The 23010-nt window shown below is 37.6% G+C and overlaps 1 protein-coding gene across 6 annotated transcripts in view; it reads left to right on the top strand.

The window, feature by feature from the left end:
* VPS13B (vacuolar protein sorting 13 homolog B) overlaps window positions 1-23010 on the top strand; it is a 425154-nt gene that overhangs the window by 6019 nt on the left and 396125 nt on the right. For all 6 annotated transcript variants that reach the window (XM_056483011.1, XM_056483012.1, XM_056483014.1 and 3 more), the window contains exon 3: window positions 2289-2432. In XM_056483011.1, the coding sequence (XP_056338986.1) occupies window positions 2289-2432 (144 nt within the window). The remainder of the gene's footprint in view (window positions 1-2288; window positions 2433-23010) is intronic.

Genomic DNA, 23010 nt, shown 5'->3' with positions numbered 1-23010 from the left:
TAATAAAAGAAAATAAAACTTTTTAAGGGACTTTTGAAACATATCACTAAGATTTGATTATATATAAATTATTCATGGATTTATCACTGATGAATGTATTTATTTCAGTATATTTAGGCAAAAAAAGTACATTAGCTAGCTTCACAGAAATATTGTGTAGGCATACTTTAAGACTTTATAATACATGTCAAGTAGTAAATGCAAAATGCCCTTGTCACCAAATTTTATTCATATAGAAGTTCTGTGCAGCAGGGATAGGTCTAGGGTCAAGCATTGCAGGAAAAGAGGCTTTCTGGATCCACTGGTAGATGTTTGTCTGAAATTCCCTAGCAACTTGCCTGCTTGATTTCTGAGTTTCACTTCTCTGTGTGACATCTATTCATTCATAGGAATTCTGAGTTTAATGAGATGTATACACCTCAACTGATCCAAGGGCCAAAGGTGCATAAGCCTGGCTTGCCAGGATAATTCCAGAATCCTGAGCATAGGTTTGTGTTCCTGAGTTTACCAAAATACAGTAAAGAACCTCTGTGTGCTGGTCAGCAGCAGGCTCAGTAGGAGTCAGCAATGCCCCCTGGCAGCCCAGGGGACAAACCCCTTCCTGGGTGCATCAAACTCAGCCTCACAGAGGTGACTCACGCTGTACAGCCTTGGTGCAGACTCACCTTGAGCTCTGGGTGCTGCTCTGGGCCCCACAGCTGAAGAGTGAGGGTAAAGGATGAGAATGTGTCCAGAGGAGGGCAACAAAGGTGATGAAAGGGCTGGAGGCAATGTCCGGTTTGAAGGGACTGAGGACTTTGGGCTTGTTTCATTGGAGAAAAGGAGGTGGAGGGGTGACCTCACAGCTCTCTACAGCTTCCTGAGGAGGGAACATGGAGAGGGAGGTGCTGAGCTCTTCCCCCAGTATTCAGGGATAGGAGAAGTGGGAATGGTTCAGAGCTGTACCACAGGAGGATCAGACTGGACATAAGGAAGCATTTTTTTATGTCCCAAGCCTGTCAGTGTGGGCATTTGGAGAATGCCCTTTAATAATATATTTTGACTTCTAGTCAGCCCTGAATTAGTCAGGCAGTTGGATTATATGGTCCTTGTAGGTTCGTCAAAACTGCTTCCCTGCTTTGATTCACTTATTTCTCAACCTGAGAACATACTACACCAGCAGTTCCCACATCTAAGATGATGATGAAAACACCAAGCTATAAGCAACTTGAAGTGAAAATGTTAATTTTTCTTCATTAAAACTTTAAAACTTGAAAGTAAAAAATACCATAATATGGGATTAGAAATGTAAAAAGATGAGGCATCCCTGAAACCTGAGCATTAGAATACTTAATATTGAGAATGCTGACTTAAAGTTCTAATATATCAAATATTGATTTTTTGTTTTACAGTAAACAATTATTTTCATTATTCCAAATCTTGGTTGCTAGTCCTGTGACTCGCTTTCTAGCCTGACACTTCTGTTGGTTAAGTGTTGAACTCATTTTTTGCAGGAGAACACCTGAAGTTACTGGCAATGGCAACACTTTGTACATTTTGTATTATATGTACACCAATTTACTTAGTTGGGTACTTTTAATGTAAACTTTGGCACCTTATTTCCTTCAGAATTTCTGTAAGCAGCAGCTGGTTCACTGAGGCTGTCCTGCAGAGTTGTGATCTGTGCTGGATGGAGTGCCCAGGTGTTTGTTAGAAGCTCTGGACTGACTTGCACAAGTTTTTAAACCAGTGAGACATCTACATTAGACTTTGCTGTGCAGCAGTCTGGTTTTGCTAATGAAAAATTTAATAACTTCGTATTTACTAAGCAGTTTGATGTGAAAGGAGCAACAGTGGGCCAGTCTTAAGGGAACTGAGCTCTTAAAACTCTTAAGCACTAAAATATTTCAAAAGAAATTGCCTTGCTCTGGCATTGTCAATGTTTATTTCCAAATATGCGCTCTTCATGATAATACTTGTTGCATATCAGTTTCAGTATTTACCTTCACCTTGTTTGTTTCTACTTGTACCTTGAATAGTGAAACATTTTGAAGTAGCTTCATGTGTGAGAGAGGTGTTTTTAAACTATGTTTTATCATCAAGGATATGGTAATCGAAATGTCTCCTTTGAACAGACTAATTGTGACATAATCGTGCGAGTGATGCATGCCAAGTCCTGTGGCACACTGCTGATTAGGGGATGGAGATTAACTTTTGATTTGTTTTGTGATAGAACATTACTATTTTCAGTTACTATGTCTGGAATTTTGATGTGTTCCACTAGTTAATTCTGCATTCTTTGTTGTTAGGAGCTGAAACTGCCATTTACTTTTTTAAGTGGACATATTCATGAACTTCGGATTCATGTGCCATGGACAAAATTGGGATCAGAACCAGTTGTCATCACTATCAATACGATGGAATGCATCTTGAAGTTAAAGGATGGGGCTCAGGTAAGAACTGTGATGAATGCTTTTCCAACATTGTGATGCTCATGAGAATAAGACCTTCTATAGGTCACTTTCTTGAAAGTCTTCTGAAGAATCCGACGTGAATTTGGGATCCCTTTTATTTTCTGAGCAGCTAATATTTCTCTTCTTGTCATGGCTAATATCTTCCTTTATGCTTATGTTTAAACTCTTTATTAGCTGTAGCTGTGTTCTTGCAGATGTGAAAGCAAGTTAATAGTGCTCTGTCAGATTTTTCCTATGCCTAGAGAAGAAATGGATTTCAAGAGCAATATAGCATCCTGTATGCTTCTGGCTTCTGTCTCCCAAGAGGCAGTGCTGGTTGCTTGAGTCAGCTCTATGTGGCACACTGGGCATTTTTCGAAAGTTATGTTGTTATTGTTGAAGGAATGCATTGAAGATCCTGGAGTCTAAGTAATTTTTACCTTTAGAAATTATAGTGCTTGCTTGAGTGTACTTGGAAGACTTCTTGTATGTAAGGGTCTTCAGGGATTTTTTTGTTTCTTTTAGTTGCTCAGAATAATTTATGCATTAGGCTGTTTTCACAGGCTCAGGTAAGGTTTCCTTCTGACATAATGAAGCTGAAATAGGCAATGCCTTAATTTTTGTCATATATCTAACTTAGTTAACCAAAAGTACTTGGTTATGTTAATGCTGAACTTGAGGGTTTTATTTTAATCAGCATGGTGCTTTAATTCTAGAGAGGCTTACAAGTTTGTTTTGCTTGTTGGTTTTTTTAAAAGCCTTGTTCACATTTTGATTTCAACAGTGCTTCGCTTATATTAAGGATCATGCAAACAAAAATTTCAGTTTGTGAAAAAAATCAAGTGTTTGGTAGGGTACTTGGTGAGCTGTTAACATTAAGCATCAATAACTAGATACAATGCAGCAAGAACATTGGAAATCACTTTCTTGTTGTTTGAGAATTCTTGATATGTTCTTTTACAGTTACAGACCTAAGAGACTTTTTTGTTGGAGTAGAAATCGTAGTCCTAGCCACCCACAGAGGACATGCTTGCATTCTGTAGTTTCACTTAATCTGTGTGCATATGTGGATATGCACCAGCCAAATATTAAGTACTTTTCTAATGTTAAGGTAAGCTTCTGAGACCAGATGTTCGATGAGAAGTGTGTTTTTGGATGCAGCAAATTGCAACTAATTATGAGTTCCAGAAAAAGATTTGTAGCCCATGACTTTTGTGCAACCCAGAACTAATATTTGATATTGGACCTTGCAGAGGGCTACTGCTGAAATGATCAGATTTCCTGCTTGCTTGGTATTTGAAACTTAAATTTTGTGGTGCACACATGAAAAGGTCAAATGTCATGAATATAAAGCACTCTCAAAACAAGTATTTGTTACAGATGTTTAAGATTCAGAGGCAAGAAAAGGGTTTTGAAAATTGCAACTGACATTTGAACAAATTATTCATTGGTATGTATGCTCAGGAGGGTAAAATTTGGGTCTGTGCCATAGAAGGATTATCTTTGACTAACAAGAATGTAGACTAAAACATTTTTATGCTGTTTTCTGAGGACATGGTTTAAAAAGTTGACAGGTTGAATTTAATTTTTTGAATTATTCTTTGAAAATGTCTGAAGTATGGCAGTGTACTTGGCTAAAACCAATTGTCATAAAAAATTTTGTAATCAGTGCATAAAAAATATGAGTGAAATAAAGTATTTCTGTGGAAATTGTAGTAAAATGAACTTTCGGTGAGTTTAGCTCCAGTTGTTCTGCCAAGAGCTTCATGTCAGTGAAGAGCATAATTAGCAAGAAACTTAGTTTAGTTTTCAAATTGATTGGCTTGACCCTGTATTTCCTTCCTCAAGTGAAATCTCTAATGAGCACAGGCATAATTTCACCTGAGCAAAAAATAAAGTTGTTGACCTTAACTAAGTGAGAAGTGTTTTCTTTGGAAAGGTGCTATTTCAAACAATGTTTCTGTTGAAGATATACGAATATTAAAATACATGGCATTGTTTGAAACTGTTGTCCCATGGAACCTACAGATTTTGTATAAAGGAAGAGAGGATTTGGCTTATGTTTTTAACCCATTCACGTTTTTTTGGCCTGCTTTTGTATCTGTATGTTTTACTGTGATGCTGTGTCATTATTAGTTCAGCTTCAGTGTTAGTTTAGTTAGGTTTTTTTGATGTTTGTGCTTATTGCAGCATCTCCTCACCTAAATTTGGATTAGACAGTAATGGCTCAACTTCTAGTTTTATGCAAAAATTCTTTTTCTAAGCAGAACTGTTATAAAACTAGTAAGTTCACTTAAGGATGTACAAATACAGAATTCTGTAGAATTAGTGGTATTTACATTTTTGCTTTTCCCCTTTTTCTTCTGGTTTTTTTCTTCATTTTTCTCCTTTTCTGCATCTGATACTATTACTTCTAAAACCAAAATGTTAAATGTGGGTATCTTACAAGAAAATTAAACTGAAGTGCATCGACTTTGCAGTAAATAAAGAGGTGTTCTAGTGGACATAACTCTTGGTTATGACTTGGTTAGTGTCAGTACTTGAAATAGAATTTGGCTGTGATGTATTTCATATTGCTTTTTGATGTCTGTCGGCCTAATGCAACTGTGCCTGGCTTCTTTTTTTGCTCTTGACCTAAGCTTCAACTCTGAGTTTTAAGTATGTTCTCAAATATGTTGGTATGATTTTAAAATCTCTTCTTAAACACTTTAATGTGATTCTGAAGTTTGCTTGAGTTGTGTTTAAGTTATAGTGATTGACTGTCCTGACACTCTTCTCCATGAGTGCTATATTTTGTTTTTGAAAGTGCTTAAAGTTCCAGTATTTTATATTCTTCTCATTACCTATCTGTATATGTTAAATCTCTGAGCTTCACATAGAATTGAAATCACTTTTAAAAATCTGTGTTGATTGCTCTTTTTCATCTGAGAGGTTTTCTCCCTTTGTCCTATTTGACTGTTCTTAACTATTTTCTCTTCTACGTTAATTATTTTTTTAAAATATATTAGAAATTATTTCCTCCTTTCTCATCTCCTCCCAGTGCTAAGATATCTCCATGCCCAAACCAGAAGCTTTAAATTCAGGTAGTGAAAATTGGGAAGGACAAGCCTATAAGCCTGTGTCTGTTTTCTTCACCTTCCTGCCATTATAACTAACCACAAAACTCTTCTTCATGTTCAACCTTAAATTCTGTGGGGTTTTTTTTTGGTCTTGGAACTGATGCAAATGAGGAGATCAAGGACAAATGTGTAATTTGTATTACTGCTTCACATTTGAGTCCTTGCCTTTAAGCAAAACATAATGTACAAGAAATATGCTGATGTGTATGAAGGCTCTCTGTACTCTGGGGATAATTGATTATGGAACTGGGGAAGACTATTAGGTTGAAGCACTTAGAGGGACACAGGAAAACCAAGCAGTTTAGATCAGCATACAGACAATTGAGCACTGCTCTTTCATGAGGCATTACAAAGAAAGTTGTGAAGGAATATAGTAGGTTTGTGGAGGCGGTGGAGAACAGCCCACAAATGTGATTGTCAGAATAGCAGACACATTCTTACTTGACAATAGGTAGAGAATGCCACCAAAGAATGCTGGCAGCAGAAATTGGTCTTGACCAGGAAATGATTGAGATGAGAGATAAGGTGTGTTGACAAGATTGTGAAGGACTTTGAAGGTGAAGACAGAAGTCTTGTGTTTGATGAGGGTATAGTTATATGAAGTCTTTGCTTAGCTAGTAAAGCTAGCTCCAGAGCTGAAGCAGTGCTTTAGTGGCTTTTTTCCCTCACCTGGGTTATAGTAGTTCAGTTGAATGTGTCTGTATGGACAAGCAGTGCTGTTTTTTTCCATTTGAGTCTATAAGTCTGTTCTGTGACAGCAGAAGTATGGTAAGACTTGAAGTCAGGAGACTTAACTAACAGTCTTTAGTGGCTCACCTTTACACTTTGTATCTGCTCATGTGGAAGTTCGAGGTTTTTATCTTTTAAATGAATTTCATTTGATACTTATTTTCATAGTAGTATATTTAGTTCAATAAATCTGATACTGAGTTTTAGCAAAATTTAAGGTGAAGATTGTATTAAGAATTGCATTATAGGAAGCAAACAGTTATCAGCTAGTGTTGAATCATATCAACTTAAGGATTAATATGAAATTCTTATTAAGCAGTCAGTTCATGATGCTCTTATTTGTGTTTTAATAGACTAATATAAGAAAAAAGGATTTTATGTGTGTGCATGCATACAAATTAGTGTATATATGAGTAACAAGAAAAAATTTCCATATTATTATGAATTGGAACAAATTGCTTCATGCAAATCAGACTATAATTTAGGATTTTCCAAAGGTTTAGGAAGGTTTGGCATAGTCTTTTGTTGGGTTTTGTGCCATTTTCTGTCAAGAACTCCTGTCTGAAGAGTTCTTATTTTTTTTTATGAATTGCTTTATGTGAACAAAAGTGTTTTAGGCAGGAGGTTCTCTTTCAAGGACATTACCCTTTTAAGGAATAAATGTCATGCCACACAAATGTTTTGCACAAACATTGGATAAACTTACTCTTTCACTAGAGGAAGTAGTAAAGGAAGGTTGTAACAGGTGCTAGAAAAAGGGTTTTGCAGCATTTGGTTCAGACATGTTGTTGTCTTTCTCCTGTCTCTCCTCTCCTTTCAAATGAGAGGCTGAGGAGGGGATGAGCAGCTTTGCTTAAGGCTGGATAAATACTCACGTGTACTAGCTGGGCACGCAAGAGTGACCGTGTAATTTGACTATTTTTATTCCTGCTAACCACTTTAATAGACTTAAAATGCAAAGCATTTGATGCTTTAAATTGCAGTAATTCTGCTTATGAAATCTGGAATTGCCTTTGTGAATTTTTTCAAAGACTCCTGCAGGTGTATTTCGTAATACTCTAGCTTTAGGAGTCCTGCCACTGTCCTTGTGTTGCCTCAATCTGAATACCTGTCTTGTTTACCTGAATGCCAATTATTGTGTTCCTAATTTTGGGCAGTTTTCATGTGAATTTGCCAGTATATTTCTATTTGAGTCCTTTTCAGGGCTAAGTAATGGTGATTTCGAATGTCTGAAACTGATTACTGTGAAAGGTATGAGAGATCTCGCTTGATTCCTTCTGTGCTTATTCCTGGCTCCTAGGATGTCTTTCAGTGTAGTTGTGCTGCCTACAGGTAAAGGTAGTGTGGCACTTCTGACTAATCCCATTGCTTACTCTGGGGGAATGAACCTGGCTTTTAGGTGTGAGCCTTGCTTTTAGATGTTTCTGGTAAATAACAAGACTTGTATACTAAGCACTTCTGCTTTCTGGCCTGTGCAATCCTGGATAACACCTGTGCTCTACCTAACTCCTGAGAATACCTGCAGGGGCAAAGCATAGTAAGCTGTCCCAGTATCTTGAAGGCACATGTGACTTTGTGAGAAGGAACTGACTGGGTGGGAAGATGCTTTTCTGAGCAGCCAAACAGTGGGTGACCAAGCAAGAGAGGGGATGTATGAGTGCTCAGGTACAGTGCTCAGTGTCAGGTGTATTTGCTGTGATAGCATGTACAAGGACAGAAAAAGCAGTTGTAAATATAGTTGGGACTGTATTCTTGCAAAGAGCTCAGATTTTGAATGCAGTTCTTGTCAACAAAATATTTTAACAGTCTTGATGATCTTAAAGGCCTTTCCAACCTAAATTATTCTGATTTTACAATCAGGCTGCTCAGTATTACCATAGGTATTACTGTATAATGTCAGTGATTTTCAATAGCTTTTTTTTTTTTTTTTTTTTTTTTTTTTTTTTTTTTTTTTTTTTTTGTTGAAATGAATGCACTTTGCATGTTGTGAAGAGAGAACAAGGTGAGGATTTGGCTCTATATTGGTATAGGTGTTGCAAGTTAAGGAAGCTGCCAGGAGCTGTGTGTAGTTACAGTTTTCCCTTCAGTTCCTATAGCATCTGGAGCAATGGTACCTAGAGAGCAAATGTTGCCTTTTTCATCTTGTTTTCTGAACAAGATCTCTGTGTATCTCTTTGTGGTGATGTTCAGACCAAGTTTGATGAAGAAATCTCCTGTTTGTTCAGGCTTGCTGTGGTTTGACCTCTGTTACAGGGCTGTCGCAGAACTAACGGGCTGGATACCTTTTTGGTCAAACTACCATTCTACTAGAGCAGAATGTGCTGTGGCTGTTAATTGAAATGAGAAGAGCTGTCTTTTGTAAGTTGGTAATAGAACCAATATCCTGTGATCACCAGGTATGGCATGTCTCACATTGGGAGCACAGCGAATCCCATGAGATGAGCTTTTTTCTTCCAGAAGCTTTTCTGGCAGTCTAGGTTCAAAAAGTCTATATCTAACCTACATTTAATGCCTGCTTATCTGTTTTTCATAGCTAGTGTGACTGTGACAGTAGGCATCTCACAAAAGATCTAATTATGGACATGTGCAAGCACCACTTTTTCCCTTCCTCTTCTCCTTTGTGAAAGCACATCCCTCTAGTTCCCTCTGAAGCTGTAGAAAATTGCGTGTTCTTCTTATCCAAGGGTACAGAAAAGGGTTTATATGGTAAGAAAGTAGAATCTGAGCTTCCAAAATAGTAGATTTCTATCAGTCTGTTAGTTTTTATAATGATTTAAGGACTTTTCCCCCTACTCCAGAGTGGAGTCCTTCCCACAAGGGACAGTCCTCCATAAACCTCTCCAATGTGAGTCCCTCCAATGGCCTGCAGTTCTTCATGATCTGCTCCAGTGTGGGTCTCTTCCATGGGGTGCAATCCTTCAGGAACAGCCCAAGTCCTGCCAGTAAACCTGCTTCATTGTGGACTCCTCTCCCCATGAGTCTGCAGGTGATGCCAGGAGCCTGCTCCACTGTGAGCTTTGCACGGTGTCACAGCTTCCTTCAGGCATCCTCCTGCTCTGGTGTGAGGTCCTTCACAGACTGTAGGTGGATCTCTGCTCCATGCCTGGAGCACCTCTTCCTTATCTTTCACTGGCCTTGGTGTCTTCAGGGTTCTTTAGCTCCCATGTCCTTATTTCTCTCTGCTCAGGCTGTAATTGCTTCTGTCCAATAGTTTTTTTTCTTTTTCATCTTAAATCTTATATTCATCACTGATGGCCTTGGCCAGTGCCAGGTTTGTCTTGGAGCTGGCATTCCCTCCATAAGGGAAGCTTCTAGCAGCTTCTCACAAATTCACCCCTGCAGATCCCTGCTACCAAAACCTTGCCCTGCAAACTCAGTCCAGGCATGAACCAGTGAAGCCGTTTTGTCCTTTGAACTAACAAACCTCAAGGTTATACTCTCATTATCATGCATAGACACCTCATACTTTTGCTGGTGTTCATTTTGTGCTCCTATGTACTGTAGAATCAATTGCAGTACTGGTAGAGAGCAAGAACTTTCTGGTTTTCACATTTTGGAAGTAAAGCTCAAATTCCTGTTGTCTTCTTTTTTCTCTTGCCTGAACTATCTCTTTATTAACTGGTAGTTTTCTTTGGTTTGCAAAAAATGATTGAAAGACAGCCTCCATAATGCAGTGCTGGTAACTAAAAAGCTAACTTGCCATGGCTGTGTTATCTTATAGCTGCTATCTCAGTGGAGAATTGCTGTTTAAAAACAGCTCTTTTTCAGCATTAGTAATGCCTGCCAACTTTTGGGATTTGGTTGAGGTTCAAGGCCTCAGGTTCTCTAGCTGCCTTGTCATAATTCATAGTACTTCAGTCTTTTAGTATAGTTGGTTTGTCTTAGGCATATGGACTAGACACCTTGTCATTTATCCCAAGTTCCCTTTTTGCTTTTCTAAAATTTAGGTATTTAGAATTAAGAATTTTCAACTTTTAAACAACTTTTTGCCCTCCAAGAAAACCAGTTTAATTGTCCTTTAAATTCAGGAAGGACAGAAATATATTTACTTATGTGTGAATGTGGATTATATACATTAATGTCTCAATTCTTTATACACAGTGTATATGATCATTCTTTTGACTGCCAAATCGATGCCCCAGGTTTAGGGTCTGACATCTTTTTTAAATGTGTGGTGCTGATACTGTACCTCAATTTATGACCTTTCTATAGGCTGTTGAGAAGCCTTGCAGCTGGAGAGACTGCAGCTTTATTTTCTTCCTTCAGCTGGTAAAGTTTGAGGCAGCCAGATTGAAATGTGCATATCCTGCAATCAAGAGAGCTCTTCTGGAGTCCACTCAGACTTGCTGTAGTGCCCCAAGTATATTTACAAATATAGGCACTAAATAATTAGTATAAGATTTATGGTGGTGTTAGAAGATACTTGTCTGGAGCATGACTTTTGATGTTTGTTGGTCTTATGTGGAACATCGGTTGGAATTCTGTCTTTCTCAAGTAGCAAGAGGAAAGGATGATGGGGAGGGGTGTAGTATGTGAAGGGTTGCTGAGGCACCTAAATGGACAAATGAGTTAGGTGAGAAAATACTAAAGAAAACTGATGGATGTGAAGGAGGTGGATGTGAAGTCACCCCAAGACAGGAAGGGTAGTTTTTTTGGGGTATTGCTGGTGATCCTTTGAGCTTTCATATATTCACAGGTAATTCTAAATAGATTGTTTAATCAGGTGAGGGTAGCACACTTACATGAAGAATTCTACTTGCTTGCCTTGGAACACCTGACTAGCTGAGAAATATCTCACTTATTTTGGTGGAACCTTTTCAGGATGCCATATATTTTGGAAAAAAAGTAATCCTAATTTTAGATGTGTTGGAGTAGTTTTCCAGGTATTTTTTTTTTTTCTTTTTTGGAATCCTGCATAGGGCTGAATTTATTGAGTCTGTCATAATATTTCAGACCTAGTAGTTTAATATATTATTATTTTCTCCTATGCTTTGAAGAAAATATTTTCAGAGCAGATTACTAAAATACAGTTATTGTGTGGGTTAGTTCTAAAATAGATATGGATATGGGGTTTGCTGTTTTCTGGATCAACTTGTATTTCAATAGAAATCAGTGCTTTATGTGGCGTGTTTTGGATTTGTACTTTTTAAAAGCCTTGTTCTTTTGGGCAGACACGTTAATCTGTGGTTCTCACTACTTTATTTTTTTAATTCCCCAGTTTTTTTCTTATCCTGTTCTTTTATGTGTGTTGGGTTTTAAAAAAATACTTTAACTGTGGACACTGACTTCCAAGCTAGATTCCTCCTTTCTACTTAGAATTCCAGTTTAACTAGAATTCTGCTTTGACTCTTGTGCTGTATAGAAGTTGATTCCTCTCCTTTCTGGAATCTCTTCACTTATCCAAGTGTTGTCTAAGTGTATCCTTGTCTGATCAGTCTCATTCCACTAAATTACATATTGAGTAGCTGTCAGCTGACCTACTAAACTGATCTTTCTGAACTATAGCCAGTGCTTTATTTTTTTTGCAAGAGTTGTGTTTTGGGACTAGAGAGTGTCCAAGACCCAGTGTCTATATCGCAGTGCCATGCCAATGCACTTGACAATTTTAACACTGGCTACTCAACACAGAGAGTGAAGCAGCAGAATGGGTTCATCTTCAAAACTGGGTGGTTTGGGAAATAGCATGGTGAGAATTCAGAATGTCAAAATTCAGTTTTAAATAAAAAAATGTGTATAAACACGTTCCTTTCTTTTTCAATACTGTCTTTGTTGATGGAAAATATTTATTTTCATTTGCTTAAAGTTGAAGTGTTATGAGCTTGTTGCACATGGGCTACTGCTTCTGAAAACAAGACTTAGATAGCAACCTATGAGACTTTTCCTGGAACTGGAGTGTATTAGAGTTAGAGATTTGTTGGCATAGAAGGTACAAGCTGTGCTTGGGAGTGTGCTCTCACTGAAGCATTTCCCCATGTCTTAGTTTTGGAAACTTGTATATATGTTGAACATATTGTTATCAAATAGGACACAAGTAACAGTCAACCTATTTCTCTCTCTGTCTCCACCCCCCCATTCCCCCTTTTCTCGTTTTGCTTCCACAGCATTTGCTAAAACTAATTATTGAATTGATTGTAACTTGCCACTAAGTCATGTTGCATTATAAAAAGAAAAGAGAAGAAAAATTGGAAATCAAATTATGTAAGCCAAGAGCTGTTTGACCCCCAGATAAACATATTTCTCTTTATTCATGCACTTGAAAACTAATAAGCCTATGCCAAATGCCTGTGTTAACAAAGTAAGTATTATTTGTTTTAACCAAACGCAGGTGCTTCTCTGCTCAGCGTGAGGCATCTTGTTTCTGTACTCATCTCTGTATGAGTTCTGGCCTGCAATACAATTTCATTCCAGTGAGCTGCCTTTTACACCTTTTGACACTTAAAATCTGTGCATATCCCACTTTGCTTGTGAAGTAGTTCGAGTGTTGACAATTTCAAGTAGTGTTGCCTATGTGGAAGGGAAAAGTGTTTGTCTTGGAGGAAGCTCATGTTCCTCCTTTTACTCTTTTAAAAGTGTTGTTCCTTATTTTCTACTTTGTAGTTCTAGGTTCCTTTGCTTGGAGGGATTGTGATGTTCCTTAAAAAGTGAGGAAGCAGCAACCTCGCTTACCTGTTGTATTGCGTTGCTATAGGAGCTTGTTCTTGAGACATACATTTGTGTGAGTGTATATATGTGTGTATGTATTTATGCCTATTAAAGACAACTTTCCATCTGATTGTTTTATTTTGTTATTGCTTGATGGTGAGAAGGAACAGTTAGGACAGGAAATATGGATTGCACTTAATACATAGGTAAGCAGTTGTTTTGCATTGGTTATAATTTTCATGTTAATCCAGTTAATAAGGCAGTAAGAGCAGGCAAGAGCCATTTTCTGATTGCTTTGTGGGCAGGCACTGTCACACATATCCAGCTGAATGGTACTCAATATATATTTGACTTGCTTCCCTCAAACAAAACCTTTTTTTTAATTGGAGTTCTTTAATGGACCCACCTTCACATGTTCTATGATCACTAAAAAACTGCAGACCCTAGAGTACTTTACATTATGCAGTACAGCTAGATTCTGGAAAGTTCAAGAGTGTAAATGGTATGGTTGTTTATAAAGCAAATCACCTTAATATGCTGTGTGGAGAGAGGAGATGATATATAAGAGCTTTCTAGGCTGCAAAATAAACTTGGAAGCTGAATGTCAGGTTGAACTCCTGGCAAATCACCAGTTAGAAAGTGCATTGTTGAAATGTAAATAATAGTTTTGTTCTGTACCAGCTATGATAGTATCCGGTAATATTTTGTGGAGTGGCTGTACTGCTAGGGAATTGAAGGAATTACATACAGCAAATCAACATTATAGCAATGAAATGGATGATATAATTTAAATATTAGAGCTAATGCAGCATTGACTGATTTAACTTGTAGTTTTACTGTGGAGTAGTGGGTCTCAAGAGTCGTGGATTTGAATGTGAATGCAATAGAATTGCTTTTAGGGCAGGAAGCTAACTGAATTGGTCTGTGCTAGCCAGCCAGCAGATCTGTTCCTCCCTGCCAGTCCCTTTACTTCCCATTGGTGTGTACTAAACATTTGGAGAGCAGAAGCTGGTATGTAACTGATGAGACTGAATTGGCTTTTGCTGTTAGGCAGCTCAGGGTTTAAACCTACACCAGCTGCTTTTAGAACAAGGTTGCCCCAGGATGTCTTCATGGTTCATGGTGGTGCACCAGGTAGAAAAGGTTGTTTGGTTTCTTTTTTGCTGTGGTTATTTGGTAAATTTGTATTTGGGAGTGATCTCATGGTATGTACTCCTGAATTTTGGAAGGGAACCCATTTGCACAGGAACAGAGACTGACAGTGGTTTCTGAAATTTAAGAGTTGAAACTTAGACACCACAGCATTGCTGATGTATGTTCCAGAAAATAGGTTGACTAAGACAAATAAAAGTACTAACATGTGAATAGTGTATTTGTCTTTATAAAGTACAGAGCACCTGTTCTAATGTTGTATACAGCTGTATAAAGTAGAAAGATTAAAAGTAATCCATGTCCATTTACTGATCTTTACTCAGCTTTTTCCCTGACCTGCTTACAGCAAGGAAATGTAATGCTGATAGTCAGTGTCTTTGTTCCCAGGTACAGGGAGAAAGGTTTTTATATCATCTTTGGCATAATTCCTAGAAGTTTAGGGTCATATTCTGATTCATCTTACCCAGTGTAGGTCTGGACTACTTCAGTTGGTTTACTTTGGAGTAATTCCAGATTTGTCCCAATCCAGCTGACATCAAATCAGACCCTACAATCCAGCTTTGTTTCATGTAGTTGGGTGAAGAGTTTGGATTTGTGTGGTTTAATGGGGAATGAGGTGAGGTAATGCATTAAAAAATATTTCCTTGGAGAGGAAGTAGTTTTTCCTCATTTGTTGATAGATTAAAGCATAGATAAATTTGCTGGAATGTATTTTATTACAGCAGAACCTACTATTTGAGAATGGGCATGATTACAGATTTTCTAGTGGAAAAATCCTGCAATTTATTCACCTTTGGTAAAAGGATTTCAAAATTCCAAAAGGCAAAATACTCTTAATTCTTTCAGTGCAAAGCATACTTTGGAATTATAGCTTGTTCTTTTTGGAAGGAGTAGTATTTTCTCTAAAAGCATATAATTGAATTATAAATTCTTAGATACAACTTAAGCAAAAGAATTCCCTTTACTCACCTATTGCTTGTGACTTACCTTGCAGTACCTGCACTTGAAGAGTGGATCCTGCTAAATTTTGATGCACAACTGATGTAGATTGTGTTTTATTTTGAACACTTACAGATAAAAATAAATTCAATCCCGGTGAGCTTCACTTCTTCCAAAAGAATGGGTAAATGTTCAGGTTTAGATCTGTGCTTTCTTTTCTATGGAAAAGTCATTGTCTTCCCTCTTTACATGCCATAGAACCTGAGGGAAATTGTACTGTGTTACTGGCAGTACTCTGGACCATCCAACTGTTATGAAAGCATGAACTTCAAATGTAAATATTTATTTCTTTGCCTCTGGAGAAGGTTGAACAAATTCAATTTCTCTATTGAGAAATATGACTGTTTTTCCTCCCTCTCCTCTGGTGTGTTTGTTTAGTGGTTCTGCCACTGATTTGCTAAGAAACCATGTTCTGAGGCCCTCACCTTGGCTTCAAGAGATGCACTTGGCTTCCTTTACATGTAAAAAGGTCTACAGAGCTCAGAATGCTATGAGGTTATCCTTCATTTTCAGTTAAAGTCCTTATGTATTACACCAGATTGGAGGATGAACAATGCAAAGCTACTTTTCCTTTCTTATTTTATATGCCTGAATCATTCTTCTGAAAGATTTTGTCACATAAAGGGTTCTATTGAGTTATTTAATTTGCAAGTATTTTCAGTTAAAGCTGAAAGTGTCTTTTAGTTTCATTAGATATCAAAGCCTGTTAGGCCTGTTAACCTCTCAGCATTATTCAATATTTCAAATTGTTTAGGTTTTCCGGAAATTTATTAGGAGCTGCTGTAGCAGCAGTAATATGTGATTAGTTACAATTCAACCCGAAGATCATTGGTCCTGGTATTATAGAAGTGTGTTGATAATGTGGGATTGCTTTTCCAAGAACCACAGTGGTTTTTCCATGCAGTTCTAGGAGGTGAGAGGCCTCCTAGTGAATGCAATCAGTGTTGCTCTTCTGTTGGCTATGGGGAGCACAGTGGACAGCAGTGTTTCAGCCCTTGAGTGGGTGGGCTGCTCTCAGGTTCGTTTTTTATTCCTAGTGGTAGGAGAGTGTCATATTTCACAGCTTCTGGAACACTTTCTGTAGGTTAATATCATCTGGATTGTGTTGTATATCTGTGTAGTTCTGCTGCCTTCTGGAAGTCACTGCTTTCCTGTACCTCTACTGGATTCCACGTGTTTAAGCTTTCTACCCTGCACTTTTTACCCAGTAGGGCCTGGTGAAGACCTGAGAAAGAGGGCAGATAGGAGTGTGCTGCTGCCTCCATACAACTCATTCAGCCTGTTCTTGATGGTCTTCCCATATGTTCCTCAGATGTGGACAGTGATGATGTTGTGGGATAAATGCATTGTTCTGGCAGTGGGAAGTGGACATCTTTTCTGGAAGCTCTTCAACCCTTTTCCCAGCATGCATTTAAAGATGGTCTTATTATATGGTGGGGGAGAGGCTACAAGCCCCCTAGATAAAATGGTTGTGGGGAGCAGTCTGCCTGCTTCACTGCAGTCATCTGGTATGCAGCTGAGGTTTTTAGGAGAGGTGGCCAAAGGGAAGAAGCTAGATGAATTGTCCTGCCACACTGCATATGGCCTGTGGTTTATAAGTTGTTCATCGTAGATATTTGCTTATGATCCTTAAGAACATTAAGATTTTGCAGTAAAACTTTAGAAAAATACTTAACAGCATGAAAAAAATCTGCTTAAGCCACAATGAACTCTAATTCTTTTTACCAGCCTTTCACAAAGAGAGAGCATCTGGTGGACAGAATAGATCAGAGTCCTGAGTGCATATGCTAGTGGTTTCATTGTCATCAACAGACATAACATTTTTGTTGATTTATTTTGTGCAATGACTAAAACTTCATTTCCTGTTCTGTTAAGGATGTTCTACTTTGCTTGACTTGTACAAAAATGAAGTATGGTTGTTGTATCCATATAAAAGTTGAAAGCAATTGTGTGGCATGGAGTTAATGGTGGACATATCTTTTATCTACTTATGTGTATGCATGAGTTCTTTTCATCTGAAATCCTCTAGTTGTTGATGATGCTAAATCTTCTGCAGTTAACTTTCCCTTCTCAGGACTGTAATCTAAAGGTCAAGATACTGTAATCTATTTTTAATTTATTGCATATTAAAGAGTATTCCTCTCATAAATATGGCTTATAAAACTGTAGTTTATTACCCATATACCAATTGTTTATGCACTTCTGTTCTCAGTCAAGTAGAACCAAGTGAACTGTGCATATAGTTGTAGGAAAGTCAGACATTCATTTCTACTGGTGTCTGTATAACCTATCAACTTGAAAAAAGAGTGTGCTATAGCTTCTCATTTTACTTCTGGCATTTTTGATGTTTGAGCAAACGTAATTTCTGCAAAATGGTGTTTTTAGCGCCCCTTTTGCCTTGGGGAAAAAAAGCTCAAACAAGACACTGCGTTTGGAACAGCACAGACAGTATTTTTCTGCTTGTCAAAGCAGGGCCCTCGCATTTTTGGTCTTATTCAGTATTGAGCTGAATCTAATTGAGCTGCACCTCTGTGAAGTGTACCTTGGATGCCTGGGTCTCTACTCTGGACTGTGTTCCTGGCTGTGTTTCCTCAGCAGCATTGCTGTCCTTTTCTCTGAAGTGCCTAATAAGGTACGTGAATCCTCTGCTTAGAGAGCACCACCAGGGAGGTGTTGTTTTGGGAGAGAGAACTGGCTGCACTCAGAGCTTGGAACATTGGAAAACTTTATTTGAAACAGAAGTGAAAAAATACAGTTTTTCAGAAATCTGAAAGTGAACTTCGATGTTTCCAATTAAATGTTTTTTTTTCCCATCACTTTTCATCTTGATCTTGTACTGAAAGCAAGTAACAAGGTTACAAGACCTCAAGAGCGTGACTCAGTGAATTGGTCTGTATGTTAGTATCTGGTGATGGACAGGCTTGCCTCAGAATTGCCAGCTCATGAGTGCTCATCATGCCTCTGGCTGTGCTGGACCTGGCTAGAGGTTGATGCTTCTGGCCCACATACTCTTAGTTTAGGATGCAGTTATAATATTGTGACTCTGTTTAGGGGTAAACTGTAGCTAATTTGAAACTAATGCTAAATGTCTGTACGCATTGTTAAACCTATCTGATGATTATACCAGGATCCTAAGGCACCAGTGGGACTGGTATGGGTTCTGTGGGTGCTGCTTGTTAATGGAAGATGGATCCTGGCTCTTGAACTATTTTTTGGATCTGCTGACACTGATATTTCATTATTTCAGATTTAATGGGCTTCTCAGTTCTCCTGAGCAGAGAACAATCTGATGTGCTTCTTTCTCATCGTTTGTGGGAAACAACTTTTAGGCAGTTTGCTGGTTCCAGAGTGAATGATGGCTGGTGCTGCAAGGAGAGACAAAGCTGAGCGAATTGCAGCTAGCAGTTATGAAGAGACCCCCTGCTTACGAGATTCCAATCTGACAGAAACATTAAGGAAGCATGGGGTGGTGAGACTGAGCTTTTTGAGTGGTGGTGCCCTTCTTTCAAATTTGTCCTGTCCTGCTCTACTTCAAAACAGTCAAAACAGCAGCACATGCATACCTGTTCCATTCTTGCCACTTCCTTCTGCCTCATCTCAAAATTATCTTAATGCTTTTGTTTTTTCCTGTCCCAGTGTTTTTGATGCCTGACCTGTGAGCTTTGTCCATCTAAAAGGACTGGTGCATGACATTTTACATTTTATGACTGTAATATTCTTGGATATCTTTACCCAATTAAAACTCCTAATAGTGATACTTGTGTCTTCAAAATGTCACATACTAGAATTTTATACTTTTTTTTTCATTTGAAAAAAGTATTTATTGGGTTTGTGCAAAAGGCTTGTATATAATAATCTTATATAGGCAGAAAGCAAGGACATGTTTAATTGGTTGTTCTGTTGTTTTCATTTTCATTCCTGTCTCTAAGAAGACATGTAATGCTTTAAGTGATTTATAAAGTAGCCTTGTAAACACATTCGGGTCATAATAGCACTGAAGCTTCCTTTGTACATGATTTTTTCATAATTGAACCCTCTTGTTATGAATTCTACTGTGGTATCATTTGTGCTGACTTGATATAACTTCTTGTACTTGATATTTATTTCTGTTCTTGAATATAAATTCATGTCAGTTTTACTGCTGTTACTGAGTAAGAAATGGTTTTGTTCCTGCAAGGTTATCCTCTTTTTTCCTGCAATTTAAGAACATAAGTGTATTCCCAAACACAAAATTTGCCTTTTGCTCTGGTTTTGCTTCACTGCAATGTGCAGCCTGTTCAAAAAAACAGGGACTTAATCTGTTCTGATACTGAAAGGCACCATGTTATGTAAAAGCAAATACTGGAGTGTGGTGGTGCTTGGTCTTGATAAATCAGTAAAGATTCTAGATGAGCAACAAATCAATCTTTCATGGTGTGGGGATTTTTCTTTTTTTTAAAATTTGTTCTTGCACTGCTCTTTCAGAGCTTGTTTGATCAGTGGTAAGAGAGCAGGCAGGGAGACATGGAAAGAGAAGAACAGGAATGCTTACTGACATGCAGGTCAGCTCATGTATGTAGCAGTTTGGTGGGCTACAACATTATCAAAATTATTCTCAGGAGATCTCTCAGGCAGTTAAACCTATTTTCAGCTTTCTCTTCACCATGTACTCCATATCACCACTTGCTGTCATCATACTTGCTGCTTTGAAAGGTGCTGTTCTGCCTGAGCTTATTCTTTGCCTTTCCCAACTCTCCTTCCCTGTTTCAACCACTTCTTTCATTTAACAAACCCACAGTGCTTCAATTGCTACTTCATTTTGAATGTTAATATAGCTTGATTGGAGCTATTGCATAATTGATTTTGTTTTAATTAAAGGAATGTGAGACACAAGTAGTATAAGCATGCTCCCCATCAGAAAGGCAGCCCTTAGAAACTTCTGCATTCCTGAACCAGTTTCTATAAATATTTGCTGTATTCTGAATCCTGATCTAAACTAGGCTGAAAATTAGCACAGCAACTGATCAGAGGACAAAAGTAACATTTTCCAATTCTTACAGTAATTGGAAATGTTTATTTCTTCAAGATTAATGAGTTTCAAGGATTGAGAAGTATTTATCTGAAAAAATAAGTTATGAAGTATTGTCTCTTTGAGTAACTTTATGTGATAAAAATTCAAATTTGGATTCTATTTGGATGAATCTCATACTTTAAAAAAATTGAACACTTGCACAATTTCTTGTGGGAGTTTCAAAGTACTTTCATTTGGTTTGGTAGCAGAGATAGCATGCATGGATGTTTTTGATGGTGGTATTTTTTTCGGTCAGTAAAATGGCAAATAGTCATAGTCTTTATCATACTTCTGTTTATGAATGAAATTGTTTATAAACTCTCACATTAAAAAGCTTTTATTGAACACCAGTTTATTTTAGGAAAAGTTGTCTTTTCTTTAGCCTCTCAGGAATGCTGTTTTTGTCATATTTTTCTTTTGGGAGCTTTAATTTCTAAAAGTTATTTCATACACTGTTTAAATTCTTGGTGTTTTATCCAAAGCTGCTTGTATGTATCTATAAAACAACTTTATATTCTCACTAGAATGTTAAATATTTAAGGCTGAGGTCAATACATCACTGGAATGTCATGCCATTTATGATCCATTTTATTAAGCCATTGCTTTCCTAGTCTCTTAATTAAAATCACCCCTTTCATGAGAACAAAGCTATATACTCCATTTAACATAGAGAATGGTAATTTGTAATATGAATTAAAATAGAAAATTAAATTACAATAGCAATGTAAAATGCAAATATTTTTCTCCACCATTATTGTTTTTGCTCTAGTCTAAGATTTGGAGAAAGAAGGACTTACTAGCAGAAATGTACCTTGGAATTTGGTTGAAAAGAGGGTTCACAGTGTGGTTTTGGGTGGTTTGTTTATTTATTTAATTATTGTGTTTGTGAGGCTGCAGATACTATTTCCCCACACACTGAGTTACGTTATCAGTAAATCATTTTTTACTCCTGTCTAACAGCAGCTGAGACAATCTTCTAGCTACATGTAAATTGCTTGAAAAAGTCCCTAATAAAACTGATGAGCTTATCAAATTTTGAAACTAGTCTCCTGTGCATGTAGAAATTCAGAGACAATGCTCTGGGGCTTAGATCCTGCTCTGTTGAAAGTAGTTTCCTGTCGGTATTTGCTACATGGACGCCTCATTTTCATTCTTGCTGGGGCCAGATACTGCCTTTTGTAGGGTATGCAGAAGGCATATGTCACTTTAGGAGATCAGCCTGGGGACAGCAGTGGTGCTGCTTCACTGCCCTTACTGCCATGTCCTTGTCTCCCAAGGCTGGCCATCTCACTCCTGCTGTCCATGCTTCCCTCACCTTGTCGTGGCCCAGCAGCTTCTCCAGTTGTCAGAACTTGTGCAATTCAGTAGCTTTGCCCGGTGTGTTTCGTTGCTGTGATAGGTATTGCTCTTAATGAAATTCTGGAATCAATGGTTTGCTTGGCCAAAGGTTAATTTGAAAGTACTTAATCATTTTAATTTTGTACTTAGTGGCATTTACACAGAATACCATGTTGGTAGCAGGTAGTTTCATTATTCTCTGGCGGGCATGGTTTGCTGTAGCCGGTTTTGTTGTACTCTTATTCAATAAAATGTTTTACTGAATATCCCATAACAAGCTGCTGTTACACACTCATGGTGGTGTTTTGTAATATTGCTACAATAATCCACCTGTATGGATTTCAGCAAAAGGCTTATTGAATATAGTTTTCCCCCATTGCTGACCTGCCATCCCAAGTTGGAGAATCTCCTATACTCTACTTGAAAGGTAATACTGGGGCAGAGTAACTTGGAAATTTGGGCTTCTTTTGCCTGAGGGACAAAGCTCCTTCCTTCAGAAATAAAGGGTGAGAGGGAGAAAAGGAAAAGCCAAACCTTGCTCTATATGTAGAGTAACAATGGTACCTTTCACTGCTTATCTGAAATGCTCTAACAAAGCATTTTCATTCTATTTTTATTGTCTCATGTGGTTCTTTTACATCCAGTTGTTGCTGATGTATCTGAGGTGTACACTGGCACCTGGTTTCTGAACATTGTGCTGTGGGATATAAAGATGGTTTAAAAGGTAGTCATCTAAATTACTGTACATTAGTGTGGGGAAAAACCTGTTTCCAATAACTTTTATGAGTCTTGCAGTATTTAATACATATCTAGTAATAGCTGCGTATGTAATTGTCTTTATATGATCAAAATATATTATTGGACATACTTTTACATTCAGATGCCAAATTAAAATTTGCTGTCAAATGTGAGTGAGGTTTGTTTTTCCATTTAATAATGCTGGAACTAAGATCTACCACTGTGTACAGTTCCACTTAGTATTTTGTAGTTGATTGAAGTATTGCTGCAAGATGTTAATGGGAATTTTCTCATGCTCCTTGGTTTGGCTGTTGTTCAGAGACCAGTTTTCATGACTTCTTCCAAACTATTTCAGTAAACTTACATATTGTATGTATCATAAGCCACTTGGTAAATTCTGATCCCTTTAAAACCTTACAGAGAGACAACCACATATTTGAGTTTTACATAGTGAAAGAGATATATCAGAGAATATGGGCAATGTCTACTGCTTTTTTTTTCTTTCTTAGATTAAGCCAAGGGGTTGGCCATGCTATAGCTTGCACTCTTTGAAGGCTATATAATTTTTTTTTGTATTAAAGATGCTGTTTTTAAAAAGTACTTTGCTTTTTGTTTCTACCATTTTGTGTTTATTTTCCTTTGTGTTTTGTCATCCTTGTGCTATATCACTTCTATTTCTGATCATCTGCTAGTTTTGGGACTATTTTTTTGGCACTATTCAGTACTCAATATTGGAATAAATAATTATTGAAAAAGCTTCCTACCATCCTTGATAAATAGGATTTTAACGCCAACAGAAACTTTTTGATCA

This window comes from Oenanthe melanoleuca, chromosome 2 (genome assembly GCF_029582105.1).
Source record: "Oenanthe melanoleuca isolate GR-GAL-2019-014 chromosome 2, OMel1.0, whole genome shotgun sequence".
In the NCBI taxonomy this organism is placed as follows: Eukaryota; Metazoa; Chordata; class Aves; order Passeriformes; family Muscicapidae; genus Oenanthe; species Oenanthe melanoleuca.
This window is presented reverse-complemented; position numbering and strand designations above follow the sequence as displayed.